Source organism: Lottia gigantea (genome assembly GCF_000327385.1).
Source record: "Lottia gigantea unplaced genomic scaffold LOTGIsca_41, whole genome shotgun sequence".
In the NCBI taxonomy this organism is placed as follows: Eukaryota; Metazoa; Mollusca; class Gastropoda; family Lottiidae; genus Lottia; species Lottia gigantea.
The window spans coordinates 379379-396446 of NW_008709421.1; the positions used below are offsets into that span (position 1 = coordinate 379379).

General features: G+C 36.2%; 2 protein-coding genes across 2 annotated transcripts in view; both read left to right on the forward strand.

Moving 5' to 3' along the window:
- Window positions 1–12334, forward strand: part of LOTGIDRAFT_163685 (hypothetical protein) — a gene marked incomplete at both ends in the record, with an annotated part of 14191 nt that extends 1857 nt beyond the window's left edge. Inside the window, 15 exons of the mRNA XM_009060208.1 lie at window positions 243–373; window positions 671–791; window positions 1110–1161; window positions 5157–5285; window positions 5563–5622; window positions 5807–5892; window positions 6161–6278; window positions 6743–6887; window positions 7287–7444; window positions 7884–8004; window positions 9244–9361; window positions 10346–10471; window positions 10725–10888; window positions 11292–11435; window positions 12201–12334. Of these exons, the coding sequence (XP_009058456.1) occupies window positions 243–373; window positions 671–791; window positions 1110–1161; window positions 5157–5285; window positions 5563–5622; window positions 5807–5892; window positions 6161–6278; window positions 6743–6887; window positions 7287–7444; window positions 7884–8004; window positions 9244–9361; window positions 10346–10471; window positions 10725–10888; window positions 11292–11435; window positions 12201–12334 (1807 nt within the window). The remainder of the gene's footprint in view (window positions 1–242; window positions 374–670; window positions 792–1109; window positions 1162–5156; window positions 5286–5562; window positions 5623–5806; window positions 5893–6160; window positions 6279–6742; window positions 6888–7286; window positions 7445–7883; window positions 8005–9243; window positions 9362–10345; window positions 10472–10724; window positions 10889–11291; window positions 11436–12200) is intronic.
- A 1914-nt stretch (window positions 12335–14248) lies between these two features.
- LOTGIDRAFT_122677 (hypothetical protein) lies at window positions 14249–16337 on the forward strand (the record flags this gene model as incomplete). Its single annotated transcript, XM_009060209.1, has 2 exons — window positions 14249–15301; window positions 15537–16337. Coding segments are annotated over 2 exons (1854 nt in total), but the record flags the coding sequence as incomplete, so codon positions are not given.
- Window positions 16338–17068: the final 731 nt, after the last annotated feature.

Consider the following 17068-nt stretch of genomic DNA (forward strand, 5'->3'; position numbering starts at 1 on the left):
AATGAAGTTTGCATTCTAAAGTTCGGTAGGCTGATGCGACTATAAGTTGCAAAGCGACATCAGGTGTCCCAATAACAGATAATAGCTCAGATGATAAACCAACCAAAGTAATTACTGCAACAGTGCTCAAATTTAGCAATGAAAAGAGTTCATTGAACACCTGCATCGGCAAAAGACAAATGAAGTTAATGGTTAAGAACAATGTCCCCATACAAGGTTTCATTATCATTTATTCATTGCAGCCCAGTGAATCTATTGGATGGCGATGAAGATAGAATGGCCTACGCTGCTGCTTTTGGTTCAACAGCTACTAATTGTTTGACTTTGATTCAAGGTCAATTTATACCAGAAGATTGTCCTATCTGGTTTAAAAGTAAGTTGAAAAGAAGGAATGCGGCTGATCACGGTTTATGTTATCTATAAAATCACATTGAAAATCCAAATCACTTTGTCATGAGAGCTTTTCTCCAGAAACCAAAATTGTTACCGATACTTTATCGTGAATAACCCCGGATTATTAAGCTTTATACCGGCAATTAAAAAGCTACAAATGCCTCTGGAAATTTGGCGTTGAACTCATTCTGCTCAGAAAACGGGTGGAAATTCTAAAAATATCTTAAAATATAAAATGGCATTACACCCGTTTAGTAACATTTCAACTATGTTGTAGTTCCATACGCCATGCTAGCTGTAATCGAAATGGGTATAGATTATTATCCATTGTTTGCCTGTTTATCTAAGAAAACTAGTCTAATAGATTCTGTAATTGGTCTTGTTTACAGTGTACTTTGGTAAGCATATGTTATTCTTTAATGACCTTCTGTGTGCTTCTGATATTACCAACATGTTCACATTCGCAAAGTTTCATCTTCCCTTTTTGAAGTATGATAGTAAAGAATATTTGAAGAGCAATTATATTGTCGTATTTTACAAGGGCTTCAAGTGACGTTCTAAGAATACTTCCTCCAAACCCAAGCCACTTGCCAATGGTCTTCCGTGCCCAAATGGAGCTAGATCTCGAGGAGATACTGTGGCTCAACTAGATGAGTGGGTGGACTTGGTTCAACCAGTCACTATTGTTTGGTATAACTATCTGATTATATTTGCAGGTTTCTAGTGAATCTCGCCCATTGTTTTGATTGTACCAATAACGACGAATGGGTAAGTGATTATTTTTTTAAGCGGCAGCATTAGACGAGTAAGTTGGTAAATGAAATGATGTTTTATTTATTTTTGCTCATGATTGGGTTCATAAATACTGATAACGTCATGCAATGTACACTTTCTACATATCTGGTATTTACTGGAGGGTTCGATTTGACTTCTACGACTTCTAGTTAATGGTGCCAATGAGAGAATCTGGTGATTTGATGTATTTAATCGATCTGAGAACATCACAGTTACCATCAGTTGCTATTATTTGCAAGTTGACATTGGACTGGGTCGTCGGTTTGGGGGTACGGACTGTACGGACAGCTGATCACTTGACAAATGCTCACCAAACGATTGCGCGCAATGAAATGACAAATAGGACAATTGCTCACCACAAAATAACATATTCTTTGCTTAATGCTTCTTTTAAGTGGTTATCACTTTTTTTTATATTTTTAACGACATGTGTTGTCAAAGTATGACAGCAGAGAGTTCAAACTAGGCTAACCTGGGGTGTTGTCGCGCTGGTATACCAACCCCTTCTTTACCTCATTTACAGGCAGGATGGCTAGCCCATCAATCGTTTCAGTGAAGTTAGCTCCATTACCTAAGGCTTGGATTTATTTTTTTCGTGGGAAAACTATGACATTTGACAGTTAGTAGGTCATAGTGATAACTAACTTGTACTGATTTATTGACAAGGATAACATATTTTAACACGCGTCCTTATATTGTCTGACCAAGGTCGTGAGCCACCAGTCTCAGACAGGCGACAATCTTTTACGAAATGAAGAGTTTAACCAACATCCTTTAGATGCTCTGTACGAACTTTTTGGAATCGAAGAAATGATTTAACAAAGTCAATTAACGCTAATAATCGCGCTCTTGCATCGTTCGAAAGGCGCACTTGTAATGTCATCTAATTGAAAAACGAAATGGAAATGAGGTTTACGTCATACTTTCCAGCTACATATTTGAATTTATTTATGAGCCAAAAACCGAGCACAGTGTGATGTTTACTTCTTTCTTGATTTTAACTGCATCTTTGTAGACGGTACCTTGGCATTTTGTCGAAGAACTATAATATTTCCCTGTTAGCCCTCCGACCTAAATCAATAACAGAGGGAAGCTTAATTAAAAATCAGAAGGGATTATGACGACCTAGTCTCCGGTCCCGAAAAATTAAAATAATTTCCGTAGCAATGCATTGAATAATCTGGTGTTGGTATTTTCAATCTCCGATTGTGTGACAGCTATTTTTTTAATCGCAATCTTTGACATGTTTATCAACGTACGTCAAAATGATACACTTTTTAATACTTCTAGGCTTGTTGACCTTTACTACCAAGACTTAACCACTCCATCATCTCATTTCAAATGTAAGGCAAGTACATGTCAGACGGTGTGTAGCTCAGTGCATGCATGATGTGCACAATCCACCTTCACGAACACGCCTTAGATCTCGAGGTCTTGGGTATTTGTGGAACTGTCCTTAAATTCTATGTATTGGACATTAAGAATGCAATAGTTTTTTTTTTCAAAATGGTTTCTGGAAAACTAGACCGAATCATCTGCCTCTATTCCAGCCTCTGATAGCTATTTTGAATGTTGTCGGCTGGAAAACTAGGCTCACATAGTTACAGTATGGTCACAAGGTAAATTGGTCACAGAAATATGAACTTAACTTAATTGATCATAGTAATTTAGTCACGCAAGGTAAATTAGCCACAGCAATTTTGACACATGGGAATTTGTTCACGGCAATTAGTCACAAGGTACCTTGACTAATAAATTATTAGTTTTTATACGCTCACATCTCTCTATGTGGACGTATATTGTCGGCACCCCTGTTCGTCCGTCGGTCTTTCCGTCCGTCAACATTTGCTTGTAAACGCTCTAAAAACTAGATTTTTTTATGGAGTTATTGCCCTTGCCCCATGCTATGGTGGGCGTATATGGTTGTAGTCCACTATCTTTTACCTTGTGACTAAGTTATTCGTAGCTAAAATATATTTAATCAATTTACTTAGTGATCGTGTACTGTGACCAAAATATTTGCAACCTATTTACCTTGTGACCATATACTGTGACCAAAATATCTGCGACCTATTTACCTTGTGATCGTATTCTGTAACCAAAATTTCTGCGACCTATTTAACTTGTGATCTATTCTGTGACCAAAATTTCTGCAACTTATTTACCTTCTGATCGTATACTGTGACCAAAATTTCTGAAACCTATTTACCTTGTGATCGTATACTGTGGACAAAATATCTGCGACCTATTTACCTTGTGATCGTATACCGTGGTTAAAATTTCTGCGACCTTTGTACCTTGTGATCGTCTACTGTGACCAAAATGTCTGCGACCTATTTACCTTGTGATCGTATACTGTGGCTAATATTTCTGCGACCTATTTACCTTATGGCCAACTCAATGTGAACATGTATTATGACCAAATTTCCAGTGATCAAATTACCGCGCCCTGGTACCATTCTTGACTTAAGTTGACCATACAGTGGTTGTTTGGCAATAGCTTTTTAGTCAGATTTATGATATAAATATGTCCACAATCCAAGGGAACTGTATTTTCTCGGTCATGGGGATCTCTTACATTTGTTACCTGAAATGTGTGTACAAAGTCCTACGTTCCAAAGAACGTTATTCAGCAGGCTTATACTAGAATCGGCATGAATGAAATCAGTGGTATTTGACCTTGCAATTTGTCGTCGTAGAAGTAATATAATTGTCTCTGTTGATAACAATAAGAAATCTATTAATACATGTTATCACACATGGCACAGTGAATAAAATAAACGAACTAAGAAAGATGTGGAACATGTTGGTCTATTTTTATGTAGGTCATTAGGCCATAAAGCCATTCTTAGTCTAACTCAGCCCAATGATGACCAGGTCAATAAACCAGGCTAAAGATTGTAGGCATGTCTTTCAAGTATCAAGTCATTGACCGTTACGGTTATTAGCCTAGCATCTGTGATTGAAAGTTTTCTGGGCTGAAATGAAAAGCACTTAGATTCCATTCATTCATTCATTCTTTCATATTGTTCTGTAATTTCTCCTTTAATGCTAATATGCAATTTAGACGCATCCACCCCCAGTCATGGTTTATGGACAGTCACTCGGCAAATATCGGACAAAATTGTGGCAATTGTTAAGAAATGTAGGTAATGTGTCCTTATATTATAGCAGCAATTTGCCCCAAAATGTCTATACTCGCGATTTGCAAATCAAGTCAAGGACAAACACTCCGGAACTTCGAACAGCCCACCATATAGGGCTATCTATTTCTGTATTGATAATGTTAAACAAATCGTCAAACAAACGATAACGGATAATAGCACTTAAACGAACCCATCTCATTTCTGTATGTTAATGCTGGCCTCTTACTGTTTTCAAATCAACTTCCGCACAGTGTTTGTTTAATGCCTGGTGTTTCGATCTCCACATATTGATGCTTAGTTTAGCTTATTAGACTATGGAGGACCGTGGTCATCTTGCCAATGATCAGTTTTGTATAGGTCGGAGAGACTGACCCAGTGGCGGAGCCAAAAGGGGGCAGAGGCGACAGTGATAGATTTTTAGAACTGATCTGTCAACCCTAGATTTCGTAGAAGTTAAACCCTCCATGAAATCTCATTTTTATTCTTCTCTGCCATGTCCTCAGAAAGTCATAATGGATTCTCATCATTACAATTAGGACCAGAAAAGTAGGACATTAACTCAATTTCATAATTCTTTAATATTTCATTTGAATTGTATAATATTTCATTTCAGTTGTATTATATTTCATTTCAATCGATAATATTTCATTGCAGTTGTATAATATTTAATTTCAGTTGTATAATATTTAATTTCAATTGTATAATTTTTCATTTCAGTTGTATAATATTTCATTTCAATTATATAACATTTCTTTTCAATTATATAACATTTCATTTCATTTATATAATATTTCATTTCAATTGTATGATATTTCATTTCAGGTGTTTCGCGGCCAGCCAATAGTTATTCAGTTACCAGTATTATTATGTTTGTTATATTTGACGGCTGTTTTTCTCTCAAGATTATTTAATGTGGTTCTGCACTTTGTTATCAAACTATTCTCAGGCCAGGTGACTATAATATTCTTCCGCTTTGCAAGACTCAGGAAAGAATTGGTCGTGGCATCAGAATTCTTCTTGCCTTGAAGATGCGAACTAACGGCACCTAACCACTTGTACCCAAACCCGACTTACCGACTATCAATGAAGTTAATCATTGACAAAATTGGTCCATAACAGAGACGCATAACGAAACATGAAAAATAAAATACTTTGCTAATAGCCAAACTATTGCAAGAAATTGTGTTTCCAGGTTGTATTTTAGATTTCATATGACTTTTACTTTCAGTTCTATGTAGCCTCACAAAGAAAAGAAAATGAACAAATGATAAAGGCCTTAGATAGTCAGGTACATATCAATCATATTGACAATCTGAATCTTGCTATCGTTAAACAAATCCTGGGGTTCACAATATTCAAGGGTTCACGAGCTACTTTAAGAGAGGTTAACGTACTGTTTGATAAAGGACTAGAAGACATATGACTATGCACAAAAAAGAATGCTATTTTTACGTAAAGTCGTTTTGTTTCAGAACGGTCCTAGTTTAGCGAGATATCAAGTGAAACATGTTAAAGAATTATTTAAAGGCAAATGGTCCGCACTGCCGACCTTAGATCAGTAAGTATACTCGGCAGAGAATAGTCAAATATGTATTAATTTACTCAAAATTCCAGATACTGGCATACTGGAATGTTCGAATCAACCTCGAGGTTATAAACATTTCTAGTGCCACACCAAACACCTGGTTTCAAAGATAACGGTGACCCTCAATTCCGAAAACTGAATACAAAGATATCTGAGTTTTTCTCTTTGTGCAATCGAATGTTTAACGAATTGGGGAATTAAGAGTTCAGTTATATAATGGTTTAAAATCTAATAATTTCAGATTAGAAGAACTCAATGGAAGTGTATTTTCTATATTAAAATACCGTCATGATCCAACTTACAGATTCTCTACTCGTGTTACCTCCACCTTTTCTGTGGCTTTACTTTGTCTTTACGAGGTAAGTGATTTTACTTTTTCTGTACGAGGTGAGTGACTTTACTTTGTCTTTACGAGGTGAGTGACTTCACTTTGTTTGTACGCGGTGAGTGACTTTACTTCGTTTTACGAGGTGAGTGACTTTACTTTGTCTGTACGAGATGAGTGACTTTACTTTGTATTTACGAAGTTAGTGACTTCACTTTGTCTGTACGAGGTTAGTGACTTCACTTCGTTTTACGAGGTGTCACTGTACTTTGTATTAACGAGGTAAGTGACTTCACTTGGTATGTACGTTGTGTGTCACTTTACTTTGTATTTACGAGGTGACTTTACTTTGTATGTACGAGGTGAGTGACTTATGTCGTTTTACGAGGCGAGTGACTTCCCATTGTATGTACGAGATGTGTCACTTTACTTTGTCCTTACGAGGTGAATGGCTTTACGTTCAAAGAGTTTTTAACAATATATAACTTTACATTTCAGTTTGCTTTAATCTCATTTCTTGGTGTTGATAAAACATTAGATATTTTACAATATCATTTTGATCAAGTGGATAATAATGATATTATTAAGATATTTGGAGAAGGAATCCTCTATCAACTAGATCTATTATTAACTGTTGTCAGAGGTGAGTAATGTAATACAATTACGATTCGGTTGTTTTTGCGTATTATGACTTAAAGAGAGACTCCATAAGGCTATAATTCCACCATTCGCTGACGGTGGATGCTAAGGGGTATATAATGGTCTCCACCATTGCATGATAATAATCAGTTCTGGAATGATTATATTTATGGACCAAGCATTGGTGGCAGAAATTTTGAAATTCATCTTGAATTGTCTTGGGGCAATCTCTGATATTTCGAATTTTCGAGTTACAAAGCCGAATATTTTTCCCCTTGGGTGCTTTCGCTGACTAAGGCCTATATATGAAATTGGTGTATTAAGGATTTCTTTAAGGACGAGAAATCGGCTACCTGGAACAAAGGACCCAAATGCATCAGCGGAATTTTATTTCATTTTTCAGTATCTTGGTATGTAGCCTACTCAATCTCAACAGTAGTCATGGTGAACTATGTATTAAAGATATATCTCAAATATAGATTACATAGCTGTCGACTGATGCGAGGTGACTACTCGTTTATACCACGTCACATAAGATTTATGTCAAATTCTCAAATTGTGGTAAGTATCAAATCTGAATCCCGGAAAGCCTTAATGATTTGAAAGAATATACGGCGTCTATATACAGGGGGTTACTTATTTAATATAATTATTCCAGAATTCCGATCTCACCGTGACGTCTGTAGGTCCTGTAATTTCAGAAAATTTTATATAAAGTATGACGTCACTATAGAAAAAATGTTATATGGGTCAATTTTGCAAAGACTATAAGTCTTATTATTGAACAAATGTTGCCTTAAAAATCTAATAAATTGCCCAAGATAGGCCTACCAACCGCAAGGACGACCGGCTAACCGGGTGTAAAATATGGCGCGATAATGGGCGTTAGAAATTTTACGAAATTATTGATTTTAGATGAATATTCTGGATCTTTCAAAACTTTCATTGAGGTTGAGGAGCAATCATGTATAATATTATTCACTTGGTATACCTCTTATAGTTTTACATCCACTTTAAAAGCTTTGACACAGCAAGTAAAATATGCCCTAAAAACGTCCGTTATCCCTTACAGAGTCGTAGTCTTATGTACAGTGGAGTACAAGTTGCTTATATGTTATGGGGTAAGTGAATGATCACAACCCTCACAACTCCAAGGTGATGATATCAAATTGAAACCCTCTGTTGTTTTCCTTGTTTAGACAATTGAAATATTTTCACTGTTTAAAATACCCCCCTTGTTCAAAATAAAACTTTTGTTTAAATATGTTCCTCTATTTAAGATTGTTTGTCATATTTCCCATGTTTGAAATATTTCCCGTTTTAAATGTTTGAAATATTTCCCCTGTTTAAAAATGTTTTATTCATTTCCCTGTTTAAAAATGTTTGAAACATTTCCCATGTTTAAAAATGTTTTATTCATTTCCCTGTTTAAAAATGTTTGAAACATTTCCCATGTTTAAAAATGCTTGATACATTTCCCTTTTTCAAAATGTTTGAAACACTTAAACTGTTTAAAAATGTTTTATTCATTTCCCGGTTTAAAAATGTTTGAATCATTTCCCCTGTTTAAAAATGTTTGAAATATTTCTCCTGTTTAAAAATGCTTGATACATTTCCCTTTTTCAAAATGTTTGAAACATTTCCCTTTTTCAAAATGTTTGAAACATTTTCCGTGTTTAAAAATATTTGAAACATTTCCCCTGATTAAAAATGTTTGAAACATTTCCCTTGTTTAAAAATGTTTGAAACATTTCCCCTGTTTAAAAATGTTTGAAACATTTCCCTTGTTTAAAAATGTTTGAAACATTTCCCCTGATTAAAAATGTTTGAAACAATTCCCCTGTTTAAAAATTTTTGAAATATTTCTCCTGTTTAAAAATGCTTGATACATTTCCCTTTTTCAAAATGTTTGAAACATTCCCCCTGTTTAAAAATGTTTTTGTCATTTCCCCTGTTTAAAAATGTTTTATTCATTTCCCCTGTTTAAAAATGCTTGATACATTTCCCCTTTTTTTTCAAAATGTTTGAAACATTTCCACTGATTTCAAATGTTTGAAACATTTCCCCTGTTTAAAAATGTTTAAAACATTTCCCCTATTTTAGAATATTTGAAATGTTCTCCCTTTGTAAATGTTTGAAATTATGTCCCCTGTTGTGAAATGTTGGAAACGTTCCCCCTTTGTAAATATAAATATTCCCCCAGTTTCAAAATGTTTGAAATAAGTTCAAAAAATATTTTGAAATTCCAATTTACATAGAAATGATAACTTAAATTCGATTTACCGAGGAAAATGTGAAGACAGAAGGAAATCACTAACTTATGTTAGTTTGTGATATATTTATCATTATTTGTCTTGTAGGTTATTATGTGATGATATTAGGTCTCGTTGCTCTGTGTATGTTGTTTGCTTATTTTCTGATCCTGCCATTCTCAGGGAAAGTCTCCTACGAATTTACTTTCATTTTCTGGGCAGTAATGTAAGTCAGTCTTAACTTCATTTTATTTCCAAAAAACCTTAGGGTTTCATGTGATTCTGAGGGCTCTCTGTCACTGTGCTAGGTTCTACCGATGAAACGACAAAAGGAAGGCTATTCTGTCACTGTGCTAGTTTCTACCAATGAAACGACACAAGGAGGCTATCCTGTCACTGTGCTAGTTTCCACCAATGAAACAACACAAGGAAGGCTATCCTGTCACTGTGCTAGTTTCTACGAATGAAACGACATAGGGAAGGCTATCTCGTCACTGTGCTAGATTCTAACAATGAACCGACAAAAGGAAGGCTATCCTGTCACTGTGCTAGTTTCTAACAATGAACCGACAAAAGAAAGGCTATCCTGTCACTGTGCTAGTTTCTAACAATGAACCTACAAAAGGAAGGCTATCCTGTCACTGTGCTAGGTTCTACCAATGAACCGACAAAAGGAAGGCTATCCTGTCACTGTGCTAGATTCTAACAATGAACCGACAAAAGGAAGGCTATCCTGTCACTGTGCTGGTTTCTACCAATGAAACGACACAAGGAAGGCTATCCTGCCATTGTGCTAGTTTCTACCAATGAAACGACACAAGGAAGGCTATCCTGTCTCTGTGCTAGGTTCAATCAATGAACCGTCATAGGGAAGGCTATCCTGTCACTATGCTAGGTTCTACGAATGAAACGACATGGGAAAGGCTATCCTGTCACTATGCTAGGTTTTAGCAATAAACCGACAAAAAGAAGGCTATCCTGTCACTTTGCTAGTTTCTAACAAAGAACCGTCACTGGGTAGGTTCAGGTTCAGTGCTAGATTTTACAAATAAACCGACAAAAGGAAGGCTATCCCACACTGTGCTAGGTTTTACCAATGCACCGACAAAAGGAAGACTATCCTGTCACTGTGCTAGGTTCAAGGTTCTACTAATGAAACGACAAATGAAAGGCTTATAGTTATTTTTATATTTCTGTTTTCTTATTGCAGGCCATCAATTGTAGTCTCCTACATACTTTTCTTTTGTCAGAAATTTTTCAGTGGTAGAATATTTCTTCAAAGCTGTTTATTTCGTCGACGAGGAAAGTTAAGAAAATCTTTAGCTTTGAATAATAGGTAAGCTGAATTTCCAGAAGAAAATTTGTTGAAACTCGGAGGGACAGGTGAACTAAAGCTGTAGCATGTTTCCCAAACATTACTTCACATTGTACGTCAGTCAAATGTTATCGCTTTCGTACAGTTCTTTGTACATAATACCACTACTCAAATAAATATTTATGTCGTCACTTCCGCTTGTTTCAAAAGTCAGATGTTCAGCAAGGAAACTTGTAATATTCCTTTAGAAATGTGTCTTTCGTTTCTCTTGCAGGAGGGTATACCACATCATATCGTATTTCTTGTTTTTCTTCTATGTTTTTGTTGGTTTATGTAAAGCTATTATTCGAGTATTTTGGGCTATGGTTTTAGGTATAGCCTATCTTACTAGAATAGATAGATGTAATCTCGTACCGGGTTTTGAACACTGGGATCCAGGTAAGTCAATACGCAATGGACAGTCTGTCGAATATTTCCACTTGAATGAAATGAAGTTTAATCCTACTTTCTTACATCTAAATGGGCAAATGAGAATAAGGGACATTTAGCCAGGACAGTGACGTTAGCTTACCATTTTTCAATTTGCAACTGTCGAGAGATCTTTGAACTACACATGCAGGTTCGGTTTGTTGTCTCATATGAATGACTAGATGTTATTTCAATGTCAGCCCTTCCGAAGCGAATAACTGAAAAGGGAAACTGAGAAGAAATTTCGATGGTATCATCTCGACCTGTGTCTGGATCGAGGAGTGGTCCTCCAGATAAGCGAGCATGTGTCCAATTCGTTGAGCTTCCACGGAAACATATCCGTTTTAAAATATCAATTTGTTTGTGTTTTCAGGTTATCTGGCATATATAAGTATCTTACAAGTTGAAATGGCTCACTGTCATCCTGTACTGGTAACGTTTTGTCATATCTTATTGGAGGAACAACAAACAAATCTCAGGGTTATATATAATTCATGTGTGGATTCCTCTATAAATGGTAAGAACAATAACAAGTAAATTATGAAATTAAAAATTCGGTATGGATTGCCTCCCTTGAAGTCGGTTTTGAATTTATAATAATTTGTTCAGTAATATTATCTCCCTTGAGCGTAAAAAAAAGATTTATTTGAATTTTCTCTGTGAAATTGTAGTTTCGATAATGTTCCCAGCATTATCATTAAGTAGCCTTCCATCGACGCTATAGATGGTGAGAATAATAACAAGTAATTCATAGAATTAAAATTTCGGTATGGATTGCCTCCCGTGAAGTCGGTTTTGAATTTGTTCAGGAATATTATCTCCCTTGAGATTTTCTGGAATTTTCTCTGTGAAATTGTAGTTTCGATAATGTTCCCAGCATTATCATCGACGCTATGTATGGTCCTTTTAGAAAAGTTCGTCTTGAAACTGAAAGTACTGATTAACCCGACAATGCTGTTGTTACCACAACGTCATGAACTGGGCAGCATTTTGAATATGCCTAGAACTGATACAGACTAGAGAGATAAGCCTTTATAAAAACTCAAACGCCGAGTTTTTTCTTCTCTTTCCACGTTTAAGTTTGTGCCTCTTCACCTTGGTCGGCGTGGAAGGTCATCGGTCCTAGTTACTCCTGTCGACCCAGTAAATGTTTATAGATCCAGAAGTATCATGGCATTCAAGAGGACCTTCACGAAGCTAATTCATTATCCTAATCCACCAAGGTCGTGACTAATGCCTAGACTGATATTTTGAAGCATTAATTTTGTTTTTTATGTTTCAGAGAGTCCACGCTATTTTCAAAGACTAAAACAAAAGAGAATTGTGAATCGTTGGTTAAAATTATATACATTGATTAAAAACCCCCAAATTCTAAAACTAAAAACTGTAGGGGAAAGGTTTTCTTCATTAACGTGATTGTTCTTGATTTATGGTTTTTGTTTTGAAACATAATAGTGTGATGTAGTGAATTCAAGACGTCCACGCAAACCTCCGACCCCTTTCATCTGTGGAGCCACTAGTAAATAAATACATTATAGGTAGTCTGGTGTTGGGTTTCATAGAAATGATACAGGTTTGTTGTATGATCGAAAATTGAAAACTGAATACTGAACAGACAGATATCACAATCAAGGTGTTATGTTGTGTACAATCATGTGGATATAAATAATGACGATTTTGTGGATTTCTCAAATGAATCGCTGTAAATAACAAGTCTCATGCATTGTGGCATGATATATTATTATGTTCGTATGTACTGTTTATCGTGTTTAATTGATTGTCGATTAACGTATTGTGCCAGAATTTATTACTCAAAGCTTTCAATTATGTCAGTAGAGAGTAAACATTGTTTTATGAACTTCGTGAGGTTATTACTCATTATTACCTATTAAATATTACCTTTACCCTTTTATGATGTAAATACTTGATTATATATTTATAATAAATATACACCGTAAATTGGTGCTCACTGCCACTTTCAGTAAATAGGCTGGACTACTATTTTTTGTTTGCTACTTTTTTTTTTGTATTTCGATTGGGTGGGGAACATCCTGCATTCATTGTGTGTCTCACACCTGATGACCATGGTCCTTATTGGCGATCCCTTGTCACAATTTACAGTACTGATATGTATATCACTGACAGGTGCCTTTTTTTAGTATCCATAGCACAGTAATAGGTTTTAGCGCTTTGTAATCAAAAGAAATTCCAATGAATTGATTAAAAACTGTCGCCTAATATCAAACTAGTGTCGTTATGCAACTGTGATCTGGCAAAGAAACATTTAAAATAGAAACCATAAAACGTTTGGACCTAAACGTACCGATATCCGATCCGAATATCACGTCTGACGAACGCTAGGGCCAGATTGGTCAGGCTATACTCTCAGCAGAAAGGATTTTCATTTTTTATAGAAAATTAATAAATATAAATACTAAATAATTAATTGTCAGGGAGTTTTCTTTAGTCCTACATCATTGACCTCAAATGACAAACAAATTGTATGTATGACCTTCAGAGCATACTTCATATTTTCTATATTGGATTACTCAATGTTTTCATAATGACATAGCTCATTAAGGTTAATGACCACAAACACAGATGCTTATCTGTACAAATATCGGAATAACTTATTTGAAGCTTTTAAGGTGAACTTAGATTATGCTGTTCAATTTGTATTCATTTGTGTGGTCTTAGTTGTTCTGAGGAAAGGAAAAGTTTAACTAATGAATTATCAGAAGATGGTCGTTTTATCTGAAGCAGACGAAAAGGTAAGATAAATACTAGAATGTTCATGGGGATTTCGTCTATCAACTATCAAACTGTGACCAAATTTATTAACAATAATTTTCCAGATAGATTTTCCATAATTATTCACCCGTAATGAAAAAAGGGCTGACTACCATATGCAATTCCGATGCAAGAAATCTCGTTTGGCAGTGGCAATGTGTACAAACTTGACCACAAATTTTGATATATCAAGTCTGTCTATAGAATTAAATCAAAACCATACATCGTGCGGAAAATTTTGCTAGAGTGGCGCATAAAGCCATCAACATAAACCTGCACAAGTATCCACTTTTACATTATATGCATCATTAGCTTCGAGTGTTTCATGAAAATGTTATTGTTTTGCAGGAAAACTCCAAAGATGATGTGGATAAAAAGAGCGAACCAAATGAATCATCCATATTGAGGTTAACAAGACGATTTTATACCCATGAGGCTGTAGAGAAAACATACAAACGAAAGGACCATCGACCAAGCCTCAGAGAACTGCTGAAACAGTGCTCCTGTACAAAGATAGTTTGTGAATACCTACTCAAATTTATCCCCATAGTGTCCGAAGTCAGAAAACCATATATAAGAGATTGTATCGTAAATGATTTGATAGCTGGACTGTCCGTAGCCTTCATGCATCTTCCTCAAGCTTTAGGATTTGGAGTTCTAGCGTCGCTGAAACCAGTTAATGGCTTATACACCACTGTCTTCCCACTTATCTGTTACGTCATCTTTGGAACATCACCTCACATCTCATTTGGAACCACGGCCATTGCATCCATGATGACTTCATCTGTAGTGGAAAGGGAGGAGGCAATATTCATCAAAACCCTGAATATCTCTGCCAATGTGACCATTGATGATCCACAGATTCAAGACCAGTTACTCGAATACAAGGTCAGTGTGTCAGTGGTGCTGTGCCTATTGGTTGGTATCATTCTGACGGCAGTAGGACTCTTGCGTCTGGGCTTCATCTCAACCTATCTCTCAGAATCATTTATTGGCGGATTTACCTTCGCCTGTGCCATTTATATTGCCACTAGCCAGCTGAGTAAAGCTTTGAACATCACAGTTGGTGTAGTTTCTGGTCCAGGACGACTGTGGCGATATTACTGGATCTTATTTTCTCGTATAGCCGAAACGAACTGGGCTGATGCCGTGATTGCTATTTTCACTGGGGTGACCATTCTTGGTGTCAATATCGGCATCAATCAACGATATAGAGAGAAACTAAAAATACCCATACCCATTGATTTGATTGTAGTTGTCTTGTCAACGATCATTTCAAAGCTTGGGCATTTCGAACTCAATCTAGGCGTGGATGTCGTTGGAGAAGTGAAGTCAGGTCTACCTGCCCCACAAGCTCCTGATCTATCCAGTGGAATGTTTTCTAGAGTGTTCGCTGACAGCATTTTAATCGCAGTGGTAATCTTTACAGCAACCATTTCTCTGGCTAAACTGTGTGCTCAGATCCATAACAACTCCATTGATGACAACCAAGAAGTTTTTGCGTACGGTGTGACCAATATCATTGCTTCGTTCTTCATGTGTTTCCCTGCTAGCCAAGCTCATCCAAGAACAATGATGTTGAGTTCGTTAAAGGTAAGAGCCTTCTGATGATATTTTTGCTGTTGAACACATGTTATTTCTTTGCATGATAACCTAACCGTAGTGAGGTTTTTGGCCTGTCTGCATGTTGCTCTAGATTAATGAAAATGTGCAGTGTAAGGAATTTTACTAGGTCAACGGTTCGACTAAAAGGTCATGTTGACTCTAATGCTTATATTCTAATCTTTGTTGACAGACGCAAACAATTCTTTTTCAAATCTAATTTCAGGTCAGGACGACATTACATGGATTATCGTCTGCCTTACTCATACTGATAGTTCTGTTGGGAGCTGGTACTTTATTTTATCACTTACCCATTCCAGTTTTAGCTGCCATGATAATCGTGGCTATGAAAGATTTGTTCCGCTTGATCACAGTACTACCGTTTTATTGGAGGGTTAGCAAGGCTGATTTTCTGATCTGGATAACCACAGCTTTAGTATGTCTGGCCACTGATTTAGAAATTGGCATATACTTCGGCATTGCTTTTTCCATAGCCACGGTAATATTTCACAGTTGTCCACAACTAGCTGATGGTCATCTATTAGCCAGAGCGAAGGATGAAGACCTTTATCTTGATAAACATACACGAGGTGGTCTGGAGGAAATTCCGGGAGTCAAAATATTTTCCTTTAATTCCAAATTGTACTTCGCAACCGCAGAGATCTTCAAAAAAAAGCTATATGAAAATGTATTTGAGCCTCTTCAACCGGAAATAAACATTGGCTGTGACGGAAGTGATGATATCATAGTGCCACCTATCTCAGGAGAAAGAATCCACCATATTGTCATTGACTGCTCGAGTATAACGTACATAGATATCACTGGCATCAACGTCTTGCGACAAATTGTAACTGACTACCGTCATTGCGGAACAGAGATCTTTCTTGTACGTGTTCCAGCCTTTACAGTTTCAGCTCTGGCAAATAGTAACTTTTTCGACGTTCTGCCAATGGATAGTTTATTCTTTGACGTAAGTGATGCAGTTCATGGAGCCACATTCTTAGATTTGAAGTCAACTACTGATTGAACCTAGGATGTTTTCTTCCAAGAAAATATGCGACATCTAGACATTAGGTCAAGCGGCGGCGCCAGCCTCCCGAGACTGGGGGTAAAATAGGAGGAAAACTAACTGAATGGGGAGACAATTGTTAAGTTGAGATTCAAAATGCGACAGGTTTGTGGAATTGTCATTGGCACAAGCCTCCCCTGAAGGAAAGACATCTTCAGTTATAATGATAGATTGACATATAAAGGCATATATATACATATAGTTTTGAGTTCCTAAAAAATATTTCTACTCGTATTCATGGATTGTATTAGCATTTCCTTCAATTGAACCAGAAGGGATGTGAACGATGATTGCATGGCCTTTGTCATTGGCAGTGTCACGAACGTTCAGATGGGCATCACCAGAATTAGTTAGTTGATTTTTTGTATAAATTATTCAAATATATGTTTAAAATTCAAAGCCCATTTTACACAAAAGAATTACGATCAATATTGTATCGTCTTCGAAAGACATTTCAAATTTAGACGTAGTTTGACTTCTACATTTCAAATTTAGACGTAGTTTGAATTCTCTTCTCTAATCAGAGTTCCGCCTTCTTGTTTGTACATTGTGATCACTAAGTAGTTAAAAATAGAATTGTTCCAGGATGTTCTGAGATATGCAGAAAACCATATGGCATAGCTCACAGCCGAGATAACTTGACATCCTTATCAAGGTAAGATATAAAAGACGATGACCTGAAAATCTTC